We start from the raw sequence: 18,325 nt of genomic DNA, 5'->3' as shown, positions 1-18,325 counted from the left end.
AATGTAAAATAAAGTTTCAATGCATATTCATCTTTAAATTTTCACAAACACACATGTATGCATATATTTAATTGATACAAAGGAATTCGAATGAGGTGGATTGCAACCCACACAAAAAAAAAAATTTAAATAAATAAAAATGTGACAGAGATTCCACTTTCATATTCTCAATTTCATAAACACCTTGCATGCATAAATTGAATTGATCCAAAATTGATTTTTTATATATTTTAATTCAATCCAATTCATAAAATTCTAAATTTTATATATTTTATATACTAACTCAAAATTATTAATTCAAAGATGAAATCTCGTACATACTATAACAATAAACCTCAACAATATCAAAATCAAACAAAATATGAACTAATTTAATAAAAAATCAGAAATAATAAAAATCTCTAGTTGAAGCAACTCCTGATCTTGCTTGAGCTTGATTTGTACAATATTTTCTCTTGTGATTTCGATTTTGCTTGATTTGGAGCTTGGTGGATTCGAATTTCCGCTTAATTTGGAGCTTTGTGTTTATGATTTCTACACCATATTTCTTATGGTTTTGGAGGTGAAATAACAGTATTTATATTTTAGCCTTTGTTTATAATGATTTTAAAAATCACTCCAAAATTTAGATCATTTATTTAAGTTGCCCAAAAAAAAAAAAAAAATTCTGAAAAGGACTGGGTTGGAGCTGGATCGGGATTCGATCATGTTAACAATTAAGAGAGATGTTTCAAGAACACATGGTCAATGACATGGTTTTATACATATATACATTTGACAATTTTTCATTGGTAGTTAAAAAAATTGCCAATCATAAACTGCCATTTTAGCCCTTGAAAACAGCCTCTATCGTTGAGCTCGTTCAACTAGCTTTCCAATAATTAAGGCTAAGAGAAAAGTTAAACTATTACAACAAGAATAAACTATCTAGCACCACTGGTACTACAACACCAGTTTAGGTGAAACTAAATGATAAATTGAATGAAAGATAGAATTAAATAATTTATTTGATTATGTCTTTCTTGTAATGTCACATTAGTGTCACCTAAATTAATGTTTTAGTACTAACGATGCTAAATAGCATTACTAGTACAACAAAGGTTTAATGTTGATTAACGAGACATTTGGGATACATCATAAAATATTAATAATTAGGATAGCGTCAAATAGCGACGACAACAGTCATTCCAATCCTTGCGTCAAGGATTCTTAGGAGGTGGATTCGGATTTAAAAACTTCTCATTTACCTCTAATGTAATTAATTAATTTTTTATTTTTTGAAATATGATTTAAATTTAAAAATTTAAAAACAAAATAAGAAGTTTGAAGGAATCTAGCATTGGGCTTAAGTGGGCTCCAGCTCGCCCAGCCCAAAAATGAAGTTACTCATGAGGCCCAAAATATTTAAAAGCGAAGGCCCAGCCCCGCCATTACCCAACGCACGGTCAAAATTTGGTTCTGAATCAAACGATCGAAACCCCAGTGCTCTCTCAGTATCAGTTCTCTGTTCGACTATTCTCTGATCTCTTTGGCTGGAATCCAACCATAAACGTTCGGCAAGTGGCTTTCGACATTGGGAGAAGAGGAGAAGTCGATAGTTTGGAATTTCAAAGTCAAAGACTCGAAGATAATTTCAAGTTTGTAGTTTCGAGTTTGTGGGCTTTAGATATTTTTTCGAATCCATGCCTTTATTTACTGGCTTGTAATCGTAAGAATCAAACTATACTCGTTAGAGTCCTTATTTTTCTTGATGAGCTAAGTAATGACTGTAATATGTATAAGAAATTAAGAATAGGTAGGATGTATGATAGCACTTAATGTAGTTGCATCTATTAGTTTGCTATGATAAAATCCTATTGTAAATTGAGAGAAGTTGTAATTTTGGGATTTCCTTGATTTGGTGTAGCTTTGAAGAAATTCTTATCTTCTCAAAGTATTAGGTCTTTTGGCGCACAAGTTTGAAGAAATCTAGGTGGATATGATAGTATTGTCATCTTTATTTTTTGCTGATTCTGGTGGTTTATGGATTAGTTTTCTAAGATTTGACAGTGAGATGGTTGTAATTTTTCAGAAGAAAAATATCACAATTTCAGAAAGGGCTTCAATTTGATATCATTTGAAGTAATTTTTCATGGTTAATCTATTAATTAGCTGAGTTTACTTATTTGGTTGAAGTTATGGCATCTGGTTTTGATGATACGTTGCTGGTTATCGAAACCAGAGAATGAGGGTTTTTGGGAAAATGAATTTTACTCGAGTTGTCTACACAAGTTAGGACTATTTTAGTTTATGGTAAGATCGAGTTACCAACTGAAATCACCCAGAGCCTTGAAATATAATGAAATTTCTTCTGCACAAACATTTGAGCAATCTCATGCCTAGTCAACTATAACTACAACGTTCTATGGCAATGGAGTATGTGATCTATGATCTGTACCATCGACAAGCTTATGATTCCGTACAACGTGGCGAGGAAGACAAGCTTTCTTACGAACCCCTTCGCTCGGACTACTAACTTGCGAGGTCAGGTAACAAGACAAATAGGAGAAATTTTAACTGGAATCGTAATATTCTAGGCTTTTACAATTTTGTTTATTCATCTCATAATGACACTATGCACTTCAGTGCGTCAGTGGAATATCACATATGTTTTTTGACTTTGTGTATAATTACAATATGTATTTCTCAATGGATACAAAACTCCCATGTTTTGTGCCTAATTGCACGGCTCCACTTACAGTAGTCCTCAAGTTATTTCTTAAAATATTTCACGGGCATCCTTCTTTTTTTTCCCATTGACCCAAAGGTCCCATATGCAGACCCTGGAGAAGAGACCTGGATTTATCATGGTAGGCTCCCAGAGCGATGGTAAACGGACCATCCTTTCCCGTAAGTTTCTTACTCTCTAGATTGGTTTCTTCATTGATTTTATTTGATCATTTAACTCTCACGGATGTACTTACACAATTGATTTGAGTAAGAAACACAACACATTTGAAGAATATGATACCCTTTGGTAATTGGATTTTAAAGTTAATGAATCATTACTCGCAATTAAGTTGATGGAAATCATTTAAAGGGATTTTGGATAATGTGAATGATCAGACAGGTAGAGGCAGCAGCAAGGAGAAACTAATATGATGATATGTCTTAGAGTGTATTGAAGCAGGAGAATATGTGAAGAAATGTGGAGATCTTAGGTCCAGAGCTGTAGACGAATTCTTACTGGAATTGTTAAGGAGAATTGATAAAAGTTTTAAAGATTAGTGTGTGTTATGTTCCAACTGGAGGAAAATTCAATATGCTTTGTTGGTAAAAGGCATTTGAACTAATGAAAACTATTAATATAAACTAGACATAGAAAGCGTCGAGGACTTTTCTACATCTCCTCATGATCTAGTTATGTACTTTGTCAAAATCTTGAATCTGGAATTTGGAAATTCTTAATGCTCTTCAAAAGAGGTACCGGAGGGTACTTATGACCGTTGGTTAATTATGGAATTTGTATTCATAACATTTACAGCGCTGCTTGATGAGCAGGCTGGTGATTCGGGTATGTTGGTTGGTTGTGAGACATCTGGATGACTGCTGTTCTGGTGTTAATTGATTGCACGGTCATGGCCCGACAACAGGCCTGATAGGTGAATAATGGTTTGATGGTGATAGCCCTCAAGTCAGAGTAAATTTATATTTATTGTTCATAAGGAAAAACAATAAGGAACTGGACTGGTATTTTTAAAATTACAAATCCTTTATGGCGATTTCTATTGGAGATAGTATCGATTGAATTGTTTCAAATTCTTGACCCAATACTCAATAGGGGAAAAATGGGGAGAGAAAGCAAGAGCAGATAGATCTTTTGTACAGCTTTTTCTCTCAGCAATTGGGACCTTGTTTAACCAAAAATTTATGGTCGGATAAAGATATGTTCCATAATTCTAATATTTATATGTCCCTCTTTTGTTTTGAGTCTTTTTCTGGCTGCATCTATCTCTATTTGTGATGACCTCTTCATTGTCTTTTAAGCTTAGCATGAAACCTGCTAGCTTGCACAGTGATGAGTTACTAAAACATATGAAATATTTTAATGTAATATCATGGTGATATTTTGAAATGCCATAACCTGATTTTGGTACGCTCAAAATGTATATTCCATGCATTATTTACGTGCTTTAACAGTGATTAATTTGTAGCCGTGCTTCTGTAGAATTGTAGGTTTCTTTCTTGATCTAGCACACAGATCTCTCATTTCAGATATTTTGAATACAGGATTACTCCCTGTGGATTTTGAAGATGCCCCCAATCCATCATCAGACTCATCCGAGTTACTTGCCTATGGGTAAGTTCCAAGCAGCAAAGCACTCAGCAAGTATCCAATGGATGATAATTAGCGCCCTCTTTAAGAAGATTTTCATCATTTAATGATAACTATGAGTCTGGTTTCTTAAACAGTTGGACAATCAACACAAAATACTATACAGCTGATGTTTCAGTTTGGATGGCTCATCTTCACAGCGAGTTCTCAATCTCGAGCCTGCCAATGGCTGATAAGCTATCTGCCCCGGTGATGGTGTTCAATGTTGATGAGGTAAGCCTTGTCCTTTACCCTCCTCTTTTGTGCAGATTAATGGTTAAACTTCCATCTCTTTTCTGCAAATGTTTCTGTAATGTGCAGGATGTTGTCCCACTATAACATTGAGTGCAGTGACATGTCTTCTTTCGTGCCATTGTACTCAGCTTTCTTCTTTTGCTGCTCTTAAAAAATGTGTGAAGCAAATTGATATTCAGAAATTTGATATACTGCTATGTATTGGTAAAAAAATGGATCTTCTTCCTCGTCATCCAGCTCACGCTGAATACAGGAGATGCCTGCTGAAGCGTGAAGAATCCTCTGGTAGTTCTAGTCTAGACTACTATGGAATTTCTGAAACCGAAGGGAGTAGTTTATTGGGAGATGAACCATCATCAGAGATTACAAAGTCTTGCAATGCTTGGAATGGTGCATTGAACATAACATTGAATACATCGAAGTGTGTGCATCTAATGCTTATTTTGACAAATGTAAGACTGTCATAGCATTCTTGCTCTTCAATCTGGCGCTGTGTTGCAACTGATCTCCACTAAATCTGGAAACTCGAGTGACTGTTAGCTAAAATGGCAATCATTCTATCTATCTTAGAGTATCTTCAAGAAACTCTGTAGCATCTTATGTATAACAAGAGTATCTTTAAATTTAGAGAGTTCCAACAATGCTCTTTATTTTTCATTTTTTCAAGAAGTATTTAATGATTTCTCCCCATCTTTTATTTAATGTATTTTTTTCATATTTCAATGGCCCAATTCAAATACGATTTGAATTATTTAAGAAGTAAAGTATTGAAATCTGTAACTTATTACATTCATTACTTGTAAAGTAACCAAACCCTTTCTCTATTTTTAAAAGTTATATAGTAGAGCTTATTTTTAAGTATTGACTCGTATAAAATAGAAAGCATCTTGTATTTAAAGAGTCTATTGGACATTGCTCTTATGCACTGTTGATAGAGATGGTTAATATTTTGTCACCTTTTCGTTGCAGGTCTATCCATAGATGGTGATTTGCAGGGTGTTGAACGACTCTATGGGGCTTTCTCTGCTCACACGTGGCCTGGAATGTCCTTGAAGTCTGGCAATAAGATAAATGAACCTTCATTACCTGAAAGAAGGTTTTACATTCTACCCTTGTCATGGTCATGCATTAAATAGTTATTTAGTTCAAATGGTTAAAGCGGTATTCCACCAACTGCATATTTTGACTAATTTTTTGTCAGATTTATCAGAAGAAGAATCCGAGAATGAACTTAAATCTTAGAGTATCTTCAAGAAACTCTGTAGCATCTTATGTATAACAAGAGTGTTTTTAAATTTAGAGAGTTCCAACAATGCTACTTATTTTTCATTTTTTCAAGAAGTATTTAATGATTTCTCCCCATCTTTTATTTAATGTATTTTTTTCATATTTCAATGGCCCAATTCAAATACGATTTGAATTATTTAAGAAGTAGAGTATTGAAATCTGTAACTTATTACATTCATTACTTGTAAAGTAACCAAACCCTTCATGCATTAAATAGTTATTTAGTTCAAACGGTTAAAGCGGTATTCCACCAACTGCATATTTTGACTAATTTTTTGTCAGATTTATCAGAAGAAGAATCCGAGAATGAACTTAAAAAAAATTTTTTTTTTTTTTTTTTTTTTTTATCGGTAAATGTGAATGACTATAAATCAAAAACATATTGAATATGAAGTCTTATCCGCAGAACCATGGGACAATGACTGGGGAACCATCTGCAGGGTAACCTGACTCAAAGAACTTTGATTGCAATAATGAAGTCAGATCTGTCGAAGAAGAGCACTATCCTTCACACCCGAGGCACATGAAGCTGACAGAATTTCAGAGCCTGATGAGGGTAAGGCTTATGATTTTGAGGATCTGGAAATGTTCATGTGTGAGATCGGGAACATGCGCAGCAGTTTGAGGTTAATGGCTGATTTCCAAAGGAGGGAAATCGCAGTAGAACTGGACATGAAAATGGCTGCAATGTTTGGAGATAGCAGTAGAGGTGAAGAGGGATTTGATTGATAAGAGGAAATTATAAGATGAGCTTCGCTATCAACTTCAAGGAGAGTACAATCAGCTTGGATATGCAATCGAGGTGAACTGGACAGCCTCAATTTTCTACACTTCCGAATTCAACGAGAGATTCGTAAAAAAATTTCAGGTCAGTAAATCGAGGGAGATGGGCTGATTATTTATGCTTTCTGTTTACAAAATTCAAAATAATACGTGTAATCTACTTATTTGATTCCTTGACTCCCTGTGGAGAAGGGAAAATTTCATAATTACAAATGTTTCAAAATACAATTTTAAAAATAATTAAAATTCAGAATGATCCTTCATGTGTACGGGAAGACATTGCGTTACACATTATTTATGGTCATGATTACATATAAGTTGTAAATCACACGAGGTCAGAGTAACAAAAATACAATTTGTGAATTATACATTTAATAGGTCACAAATTTTTTTATTAGTTATAAATTATCCCATTCATTAATCACATACATTATTTAATGTATCCCACCCTAAGGTCTGAACAACGTAATTTGCCATCACCACTACCTTTTCCTCAAATTCACAACCACCATTACCACTTTTGTCTCAAATCTACCGCCACTGCCACAGTCAACACACCTTCACCACCTTAAAACCACAACCACCACCAAAATGGTCGCACTCCTCTTTCCATCACAGATCTACAGTCACCTTACAATACCCGCCTTGAGGTTTTGGACGCATTGCGAGACAATGATTTCCTAATCTAATTCTGTGCCAATTGATGAAGACCCATGGCTAGAATTGTGGTGGAATAGAGTGGCGACGTCATGGGTATATGTCTGAATGGTAAGTCTCATCAACGACGTTGGATTTAAAGTTTTCAAAATTCACAATTCACGAACCCCGAAGCTTTTTCTTGCAAAATTTGGTCTCCACTTGGTGTTGTGGGGACCAATTGAAGGTGGATGTTGTGTTTGGAATGTAATTCCGTTGATTATAGGTGGGGGTTCAGGCTGGATTGAGGTTGGCAGCTCCACAGGGTTATTGCAGATTTTAGGCATCGTATGATGTTGTAGGGCTAATGGAGGTGGGAATTATGTTTGGGAAGTGATTTCTTCGACGGTAGGTGGTGGGTCTAGCGATGTACGTGGTGGTTTGGGGGTAGAGTGAAGGTGGCAACTCCATAGGGCTTGGAGTGGATTGATAGCAGTTTAGGGCTTGGTTGAGAGAGGGAGGGTTTGGTTTAGAGGGGTGGGATGGTGTAGGGTTGGTAGCTTGGCGTTGATATACTTGATTTTTTTGATGTGGAAGGGAAAAAAAATTTATTGATACCTTATTTTTGAAAATGAAAGTTAAAAAAAGTAGGTATTGAGGTAATATTGTATTGGGGGGAATGTAAAATTGTCATGAAGTTTGCATTTTCTATGATCCAGGCAATTATTCACCAAAGGAATTTGAGATTTCAATGTAAGGTCTACTATATCTTCCTAGGTTTTATAAGGGCTTCATATATTATATAGAATCGATGAGGGTTCTGTTTTTGCTTATACTTTTTGTAGAATGACTTCTTAAAAAAATTATCTTACGTACTAACCAGGCAAAAATGCTCTAAAAATTATTTAAATATATTTAAAATTATTTTTCTTAGTACCAAAAGTAACTTTTAACTTTTCAAAAGCCTTATTAAATATGCCCAAAGTAGTGGTGATTAAAATCTTTTGTAAGTGTATTTTCTATTCCATAACTCTAAACCAAGTTCAAGGCCACTTGCATTAAAGCATATGAGATTAAAGCAAGGATAATATATATGTACTAAAAATGGGTTACCGAATTGGTGTCCTACTCTCACATGCTCGTGGGCTCTGCGTGTATTTAAAAAATCGGGCTTGTGTGACCCGTCCTCCTATTGTGAGTGAAGGTAAAAATGTGTAGGTAAATGTAGCATTGTCCTCTTACATGTGCGTGGGCCCCGCATGCATTTAAAAAATCCATTTTGTGGGACCCGTCCTCCTATTTTTAGTGAAAGTAAAAATGTGTAGGTAAATGTAGCATTATCCTTAAAATAATAAAGACATTTTTAGTGCATTAGAATGAACGAAATTTATTGGCACACAAAAGCGCACAGGTATGAAAATATAGTACCTTATCGTTGAAAGCACAATTCTTGGACATTAAACATACATGATGTCGATGCGTACAGGCAAGAAATTAGTGAATGGGGACCCAAATTTCATTAAATGGTGATGCAAGTTTAGATAAGAATTTAAAGGCCTTTATGCAGTATCTTCACAATGACACTATCATACATTCTGTTTGGACGGTTTTATGACGAAAGACAATCAACTTAATGTCAATGATGTTGATTATAACGTTAGATTCTTCGGATTTCATCCCTTCTTCAAAGAGAGCTCAAACTCAATCCACTGATTAGAGAGTTTCACTCTTACCATTTAAGCTAGACTTTGACCTTTTTCTATAACTTAATTTTAAGTAAATATAACCGGTACTAATCCATTCCATGAATCACTCATCAATTATTATCCCCATGGAGAATTTTACATCTGTCAAAGGATTATATTGAATTGACTGAATTATTTATGTTGTTATCTCACTCATTTAGTCCTTGTTTGGGCCATATTTTCCATTCCACTAAAATGAAAAATGTGACATTGCAGCCTCGATCGGATCCCACACATGAAAGAAGAGGTGTCAACAATTGCGGCTGAATGATTGATAATGGTAAAATTTTTCATTTTTTTTTTTACCAAAACTTTGGCTCAAGTAGAGGCTTAATAAAAATGATTGTGTGAAATTAAATATGAGAGTTTTGAAGATTTCAATGCGAGATCATTGTAGCATGTATTGGATTTAGTTCTTGGTCATGTACGTGTAATTTTCATAAATGAGTGGTAACAAAATCTCTGATACCATAGTAATGCTCCCATCTAAAGTTTAAACTTTACATAATTAAAAAGAAGACAATTATTTATCTAAAACTTGTCTTTAACAGAAAAATTCATTTATGAGTATATATTATTTACTAGGTAACAATTTGAGAAAAAGAGTGATTTGTTAGATTGAATATATATCGAATAATTTAATTCAGTTGTCCAAGTCAAGACAGCTATTTCCAGACAAACTTAGATAAAATTTCCAATCAAAGAATAAGGTCCAACTGCATGTACCAACCCATCACTAGAACAGCTATATAAATCATGTCATGAGGGGGGGAAAAAAAAGGCAAGAACAAGCAGCCATAACTTACCATAATAACCAAGCAAAAATGAGGTCCCTCTTCATCTTCCCCATTTTTCATGCGCTGTTCCTTACCTTCTTGATTATGTCCCAGGGCACGATAGCCCAGAGCTTAATCAACGAAACTTGCAAAATTTTCGCACAAAATGATCCAAACATCGACTACAATTTCTGCACAACTTCCCTTCAGGCAGATCCAGCCAGCCAAACTGCCACTTTACAAGAACTAGGGAAGATTTCAATCAGATTAATAAAATGCAATGTGACAGATACGCGGTTTTACATCAAGAATTTGATGAAGAACGAGAAATGGGGTTCATATACAAAGCAATGTTTGAGTGATTGCTTTGAACTTTTCTCAGTTGCAATCCCTTCTGCTAAAAAGGCCATGAAATATTACAGTAAAAAGCTCTACAGTGATACTAATGTACAGTTAAGCACAATACTGGATGATGCTACAACATGTGAGGACGGATTTAAGGATAAAAAAGGAGTTGTTTCTCCATTGACAAAGAGAAATGGTGATACTTTTCAGCTCTCTGCAATCGCACTCTCTGCTCTGAATATGCTTCAGACAGGATCAAACTGATCCATGAACTTGTTCAGTTCATCAGATTCTGATGATCATATTTCATTCCTAAGGTTTAATGCAAAATTATTCTGTACATGACAATTTATCTATTGAGAGCATATGAATGAAGTGTATCTGGTGATATAAGTTGCAAGAATCTTTGCTGATTAAGAAACCTTCCGAATCTGGAAATTGTAAATATGTAATCCATGCAAGTGTTTGCAACAGTCCCATATATTTTTTTTCAGAAGCAATTTCAATAGAAGAATTAATTGTGCTTTTGTCTTAATACATTTTAAAATTAATTAAACACTGAGAACACTGTAAGATTTTAAATTGAGTTTTATTTTTGCTCCACAGCACAAATGCGGTAGAAAAAACAATTACACGAACACTGTGGACAAAAGAACGATGTTAATTTCACAGACAAAGAATAAAGATAGATTTGCAAGGATACAATGAAGGATAACCATCATTATTTACTTAATCGTGTCTTGCATTCGTGAAAAGTAAGTCTAAGAATGCTGGAAGAATATTTGTTCAATTGTCAAGAACAGATCAGAACTTGCACCGCAAAAAATCCACATAACCTAACCAGCCATTGGATGGTTATGGATATACTTGACTGCAAGATGGCAGGAGTCAATTTTATCAGCTTCCTTGTCAGGAATTTCGAGCTTAAACTCTTCCTCAAGAGCCATCACAATCTCCACATTGTCCAAGCTATCCAATCCAAGATCCTTTTGAAAATGAACATCAGGAGTCACCTTCAGACAATTGCATAGAGAAATGTGAATATCTGTTGTTAATGGCTGGATGTTACTAGATGATTAGAATAATAATTATGAAATGCATAACTTACATTTTATCTAAACTAAGATTTTAAAAAATAAAGCTAACACAACTGGAAGGCAGAAATAGAATGAGAACTGTATGCACAATTTAAAAATCACACTAGGCTCTACAATGAAATTGTTATCTTACACCGATGATTATCCTATAAAAAATAGGTAGACCTAGTTAAAGAAAACAATGTGGTTACTTTCGTGTTCCCTTTTCTTCCCCCTTTTTCTAGGTATACAATGCTGACTAACATCACAAAAAACACTGCAGAACACATCCCAAAAATCTTTGTTGTAAGTAAGTAATTGATAATAGAACGTCTGTCACTAGCAACAGATGATACAATACTATGTATTATGGAAGTTGAAGGGAGTCATGCATTTCTAGAGTCTCATGAAAATCAAGATCTTCTTTTAAATAGTAATAGTAAAGAAATGATCAGAGTTCCACTTAATGCTCATTTCTCTTTTTAATATATAGCACCTCTTCAACGCTTACCACAAAAATTGTGTCAAATTGAACAGAGCAATCACTTAACAAGAGGGAAATTTTTTTCTTTTTTATAATTCTTTGTTAATATATGTGCATAGAGTGCATCTGAACTGCATCCAGTAGAAGTGATAGAGGCAGGTGACTGAGGAAGATGTAGAGCAGAGCCCCCAAAAAAATTTGAAAATCCTGACTCTTCCACTGATAACTAATTTAATAAGATAAATTACACTTGTAAGATACCATAATACATTTCATTCTTGCGTCTACAACAGGGAAAAATAAGAACAACTGAAAGATGAGATTGAATAAGGATGCAATTTTTAGATGATCCGTTAAACCACTGGTTGAGGTTGGTCTTTACAAGTTTTAGGTTAGAAACTGGACAGCATGCCCAAATCATTTTCAATTTCATGGCAATAATCCATTTAACCAGCATGAAAAATAGGAAATTCGTACAACCCATCAAACTAAACATCTCATTTAATTTGAAAAGGAAAGAACGTTATTTTCCATGAAGAATAAAATGGTCTCATTTTGTTTTAGTAAAAAGAAAAAATAACATGGATACAGCAGGCCATCTTTTGAGTTAGTGGGTTGACCAGTTGTAAGTCAATCCAATATTTAACAAGTAGGAAACTTTTTAGCGGTTGTGGTAATGTGAAGGTTCACTCATTTAGATGGGTCAAAGTTTAGGTTGGCAAATAGATCCTGATACCAATATCTCAATCAAATGTCAATGTCACCGTCATTAAGACTTTTAAGTATAAGCTAGTGCATGCTTACTAAGAAGTATGGATACTTGTAAATTTATTGCATACCTGTATCCGATAAATATCCAAACTTGAATACTCTTGAATATGTACCAGATACGTATTTCATTAATTAATTATTTATTTTAAATTTTTTATGTTTGTTAAATTTTCGATACATATCAAACACTTGTGATATGTGAAAAACATGAATTTTATTGGTTTTAAACTCTTTCGAAATTAATTATTATTGGAAATGAATGACAAAGTATTTTTACTTAACAGACAACTATAGTTATTAGCAATAACTTATTGAAAATAGATAATATTTATTAATTAACATAATTTCAAAAAAAGTAAATGCGTTTTAAGATAATAGGCAACTACACATGTTACACTTATTATTGAAGATGTGTATAGTATTAAATAATTGGCAACTAAAATTTCAAATTAATTCACAACTTGAGTTTTATTATAGGAAATGAACAATATAAGTAAATCCATTAATATGTATAAAATTGTATTAGTGATTGACAACTATAGTTTTATTATTGAAAATAGACAATAATATTAAAACTTTTATTATTGAAAATAAATAATTGTATTAAAACTTTTAATATAAGTATCCCGTATCCAATTTTTTTTTTTTTTAAATCTATATCAGAGTATCCCTATCGTATCTCATTGTATTCGAATTCGTGCTGCTTAGCACGCATATACACAAAAAAATAATAATAATAATAATAAATAAATAATAATAATAATAATAACTATGAGCAAACTAGACACAAGATGTTTCCTGTAATGAACTTGCACCTAACTAAGAACAGAGAATTTTTCTGAAGTACTAATAATCATGTTCACCCATGTGGACACAAGAAAGAGATGTTTTACTGCAATCAGAAACAACGTCACATCTCAATAGCTAACTAATGTTAAAATTAGGGAGCTTGTGAGCGCTCGAACCAATCGTGCTATATAACTACCAGATAACTTGTCCACAAGAAATCACAAATTTCCATAAGGAAAGGTTTTCATTCACCTTCCAAAAAAAAGATAGAATGCATAAGAGCATTCCAGTCATCTTTGTTGTTATTGACTCAGTCTAGAACCCCAAAACTACCAAATGATTTATCTTGCATATAACGTCACAACGTACTCTAAAGTAAAATCTTAGACTACTTCCCAAACCCATCAATATAATGGAAATCCAATGAATTTGGCCTATAATTTTAGTTTCTCGGGAATCATTCAAAGAAGTGATTTGTAATAGAAAATGTTCCAATCAACACCCTCAAGTCGAAAGGCAACCAAAAATGATGGAACAAGTTAGATGCAGGATTCGCATGTTAGCATTTATGTCCTACCAAGGAAATCCTAGAGTGAAAAATTTACTATTGTGAGCTGTGTTTCTTTCTGTAGGAAACTGAAAGAACGAGAAAACTTCAATATTAACCAAGTTCAATGATCAATCATTCAATAACAGAAATAAAGTGCAAAAATAAAAGGATCAACACAAGGATTTTTTGACCATTGCCCTAGAGGTTCGGCTACCACTTTCTAACGCCTAATCCCTGTTGAGCATCCATTATAAATGGATAAAGCTCGGTTGCACTATAAGTTAAAAACAGCAACAAGAATATACAACAGTTCTAGAAATTTATAACACCAAGTCACAAAGACTTATCTTTGCAAGAGAATAAAAAATAGATCACTTTTCAACAAGAACACAAGCGAGATCACTCAGATCTGCCCAAAAACTCTACTGCCTTTTCACGAACCACTAAGGTTCTTGCAACCAAATACACCACACAACACAAGAGTGGATGGATCTACTATATTACAGGTTCTTCACTACAATTTTATCATTGGAACACTCAAAGAATTCAAGCCTTAATACGAAGAACTAGGGATTCTCACAGAGAGACGAGAGAGAATAGAGATATGAATAGTCGACTCAAAAGTCTCCCAAAAGTGAGCTGAAAAGGCACGTTTGGAACACTTAAAGATAGAAGAATCTGGAAGCTCATCCAACCGTCATCACACAGTTATTTTCAAAAGTGTTAATCAGAAACACGACTTCTTCATAATATTTGGAAGCACACTTTTGTAAGTGATGAGAACACGATTCGAATCTCAACAGAAACTTGTTGAAGAAAAGGGAAAAAAACATTATAGCCTATAATCTTTCCACATATTTCTGAGTTTGATAATCATTTAGAGTCCGTTTGATTGCAAAAATTGAATTAAATTGCCTAGAAAATGAATTCCAGGGAATTGAATTGTTTAAAATTATTTTATTGAGAATTGTAAATTATTGTGTTTGACTGATATAATTTTTCACGTGAAAAATGTTGAAATAAAAGTATTTTTTTGGTGTTCGTTAGGTTTTGTTTTAAATAAAAATTGTCAATTAAAGAAATAGATTTTACTGTTCCCTAAAAACCAAGAAAAGTCCAAATTTCAAGAAAATCAAGTTCATGGAAAAAAATGTATCAAACACCTAAAGTTAGAAAATTCAATTCCAATTCCAATTCCATCTTCCAATTCCAATTCCAATTCCACCCTATCAAACACATCCTTAGGGTCCATTTGATGCAATAATGGAATTTGGGTGGAAAGAAAACGAATTTCGGAGAATTGATGCATTTTCCATGGAAAAGTTCCTCTATAAAACAAGCACTTAGAAATAGTAAACATCCTCTTACACTGTTTCCCACTATAAGGCTTGATACACAGTTTCACATAATAATATGTTCTAAACCAGTATTTCTAACACACTTTCCTACTAACCAATTGCTTAAAGAATTAAAGGGTTCATTATTCTTTCGCTTCAACTTTCCTGTAATTACCCCCAGTTGCAACATACGTATTAATTAGCTGCTCTCTCACACTCTTGTGTTAGTCGGTAAAAAAACTTACGAAAATGATTGGCAACCAAACAGAAAATCTAATGCGGGATTCCAGAAACTTGAAGTCTACAACAAAAGTGAAGAAAACTTAAAAAAAAAACTAGTAGTCTTAAGCCTAGTGTACAAATTTTTAGAAATTGAGTCAGGAACTTCCTTTTCATAATTGTTTGGTGGCACAAAATGGTAAAAAAAAAATTCTTTCCGCGTTCTTCTACATTAGCATTTAAACACTATATTACCCATACCTCCTAATTTTAACCACCAAATTAATTTTACAACCAAAAATTATATAAAATCAGCATTTTCATAGAACTGAACTCAATTCGTAAAAACACAGCAATCTTATATTTTTACAAATAATAATACAATAAATGTAGACAAAAATGGAATATGTAAACTTTTCTCTTGTCGACCAGAAAGAAAATCACATATCATCAAAAATAAAAAGGTTCCAGATGAAGTGAAAATACAAAAACTGACCTTAGAGGGGTCGTCGTTGGGAAAGCTCTTGATGACGTCGAGCACTCGGCCGATGACTTCTTGCTTATCGAGGTGAATGTCGCCGTGCGATGCACTGATCAGACGGCGATCAGCTTGGATTCGTTCAGGGATAGGGTCGCAGATATCGAGACCCGTATGTGTCGTAGTATACTCGATCTAAGCACTGACGCCATTTCACAACGTCGAAAGCTCAGTGGCCTCCTCCCTTCCTCTCTGTGATAAGGGTGTATGGACTTAATTGTTGAAATGGTCCTCGAACTTAGGTCTATATTTTTAATTGGTCACTGAAATTTAAAATATCGAGTTTTGATAACTGAAATTAGATCTATATCTTTTATTGCTCACTGAAATTTAAAATGTCAATTTTTGACTACTGAACTTTGAAAAATATCGTACATTACTTACTGAACTTTGAAAAATATCGAAATATTGTTTATTACTTACTGTAAATTTGATATTTTTCTAAGTTCAACAATTATGCCAGTGAGTAACATATGGCATATTTCAAAATTCAGTGGTCAAAACTCGACATTTTAAATTTCAATGAGCAATCGAAAATATGGACCTAAGTTCAGTGACCAAAACTCGATATTTTAAACTTTAGTGACCAATCAAAAAGATAGACCTAAATTCAATGATCATTGGAACAATTAACTCGGAGGTATACAATGGCAAATATTGGTCAAACAGCTTAATAAAACAAAAGTATTATTCCTGTGTATGGAAAAAAAAAAATCATAGAAAGTTTACGGGGCTCTCACGTTGAGTGGACACATGTGAATATTTTATTACAAAAATAAATCACTCATCCCACTGTTGTATGTTATCTGTAAGATTGTGAAATTTTCCCATATATAGGTAGATTGGTTGAAAACAAAATCTTACCATGAACCAAACAAGTTTTAGTGTATGTTTGAGATGCATTTTCCTATGACTACTTTGAAAAAATTTAGTTTCACAGCTCAATTTTGGTTTTCTTTTTTCTTACATAATTATTGAATTAAAAGCTCGATTTTATGATTTCATAATATATCAAGTAAGGGATTATCAGAAGAAAGTAATTCACATCATGAATATTTGGGATTTATATTATGCAAATATACCTCGCTTCTTCTAATTAAAATGAGAAGGTGAAGCAGATTCACTTAATTTGGTACAAAGCATCAATAACAAAACATTTTTAAACATTGGAGATCTTGGCTAATTTTACCTAGCATGTGTTTGGCTCGTGTTTATAAGTGGTTTATAAAACTCCGATCATTTCTTCTTCATACATTTACAAAAGTGCTATTCGCTTATTCATTGTACATTTATACTTACTAGTAATGGTTGAACGTGTAACTTATTAGTTATAGTTGAATGTGCAGTGCACGTTATTTTAAAATGCTTTATATGTGCTATAAAAATATTATTTAAAGATGTGAAAACATAAAAAATAATTAATACAAATTGTTTATACGAAATGAACATTTTATTCAAATGACATAAATACAGTTTGTGAAGACAATTTATAGAATTAATCTACTTGGCCGGTGTCACATGGGACTCCTGAAAATCCAGGGCCCATGTGGCACTGGCTATGTAGCAGGGCTCCAATTTATGTAGCTGAGGAAGTCAATTAGATAGTCCTTCCATTTATCCTTTTGATCTGAATTGTACATCCAACAATATAATCATTTTTTCTTATTCACTTAATATGCATTAAATATATCAATTGAAATTATTTATTATAAATACGCATTTTGTCCCTCCATTTCCTCTCATATATCTTAATATTCATTGAATTAATCAATAGGAAGAAAACTCTTAAAATATTTATATTTTGCTCAAAAAAAATTAATGGATTTAATTTACTATCCAATCAAATGGAATGAATCTGTCAAATATTATTGATCACAATTAAATAATTGACAAAATAATTCATGATAATATTGTTCAAATGTGACTTAAATACATATTGAAAAATGAAAAGATAATGAATATCAGAATATGTCAAATATGGTTAAATAATATTATTCAAATGATTAATAAATTAAGTACATATTGAAAATAAAAAGTAAGGTCTTGATTTTAAAGTTTCAAACATTTCGTAACGATTTAACATGAGAAGAAAATGGTCTTGCGAAGTAGAACTATGGAGTAACATGCAACAATTATGCTTGGTGTACACCAAGTTTGGTAGTTAAAAAAAATAAAAAAAGTTCCTCTAATCAATTTTTTACAACTAAGAGTCAACCATGATGTGCACCCTGCAGTGTACAGATGGCATTTTCCAACATGCAAATGAGAACCATCAATTTCGTACACCCAACTCATTGTTTTCTTTACACATACATGCGCATGAGATTCACATGGAGCAATCTTCTGCAACACCATTATGCAATAAGCAAAATAATGAACT

General features: G+C 33.2%; 1 protein-coding gene, 1 long non-coding RNA gene and 2 pseudogenes across 2 annotated transcripts; 2 read left to right on the top strand and 2 right to left on the bottom strand.

The window, feature by feature from the left end:
* Nucleotides 1–1,451: 1,451 nt before the first annotated feature.
* Nucleotides 1,452–6,942, top strand: LOC111383228 (annotated as a pseudogene).
* On the bottom strand, nt 4,399–5,828 carry LOC111383237. The gene is made up of 2 exons (XR_002700723.1): nt 5,566–5,828; nt 4,399–5,126 (listed from the first exon to the last, which is right to left on the bottom strand). It is a non-coding gene; the product is annotated as an uncharacterized LOC111383237 (long non-coding RNA).
* Nucleotides 6,943–9,822: 2,880 nt separating the features above from the next.
* LOC111383213 (putative invertase inhibitor) lies at nt 9,823–10,654 on the top strand. Its single transcript, XM_023007298.1, has one exon. The coding sequence runs from the start codon at nt 9,885–9,887 to the stop codon at nt 10,443–10,445; it is 561 nt and encodes a 186-aa protein (XP_022863066.1). The 5' UTR covers nt 9,823–9,884; the 3' UTR covers nt 10,446–10,654.
* Nucleotides 10,655–10,824: 170 nt separating this feature from the next.
* On the bottom strand, nt 10,825–16,151 carry LOC111383218 (annotated as a pseudogene).
* Nucleotides 16,152–18,325: the final 2,174 nt, after the last annotated feature.

Source organism: Olea europaea, chromosome 3, assembly GCF_002742605.1.
Source record: "Olea europaea var. sylvestris chromosome 3, O_europaea_v1, whole genome shotgun sequence".
In the NCBI taxonomy this organism is placed as follows: domain Eukaryota; kingdom Viridiplantae; phylum Streptophyta; class Magnoliopsida; order Lamiales; family Oleaceae; genus Olea; species Olea europaea.
This window is presented reverse-complemented; position numbering and strand designations above follow the sequence as displayed.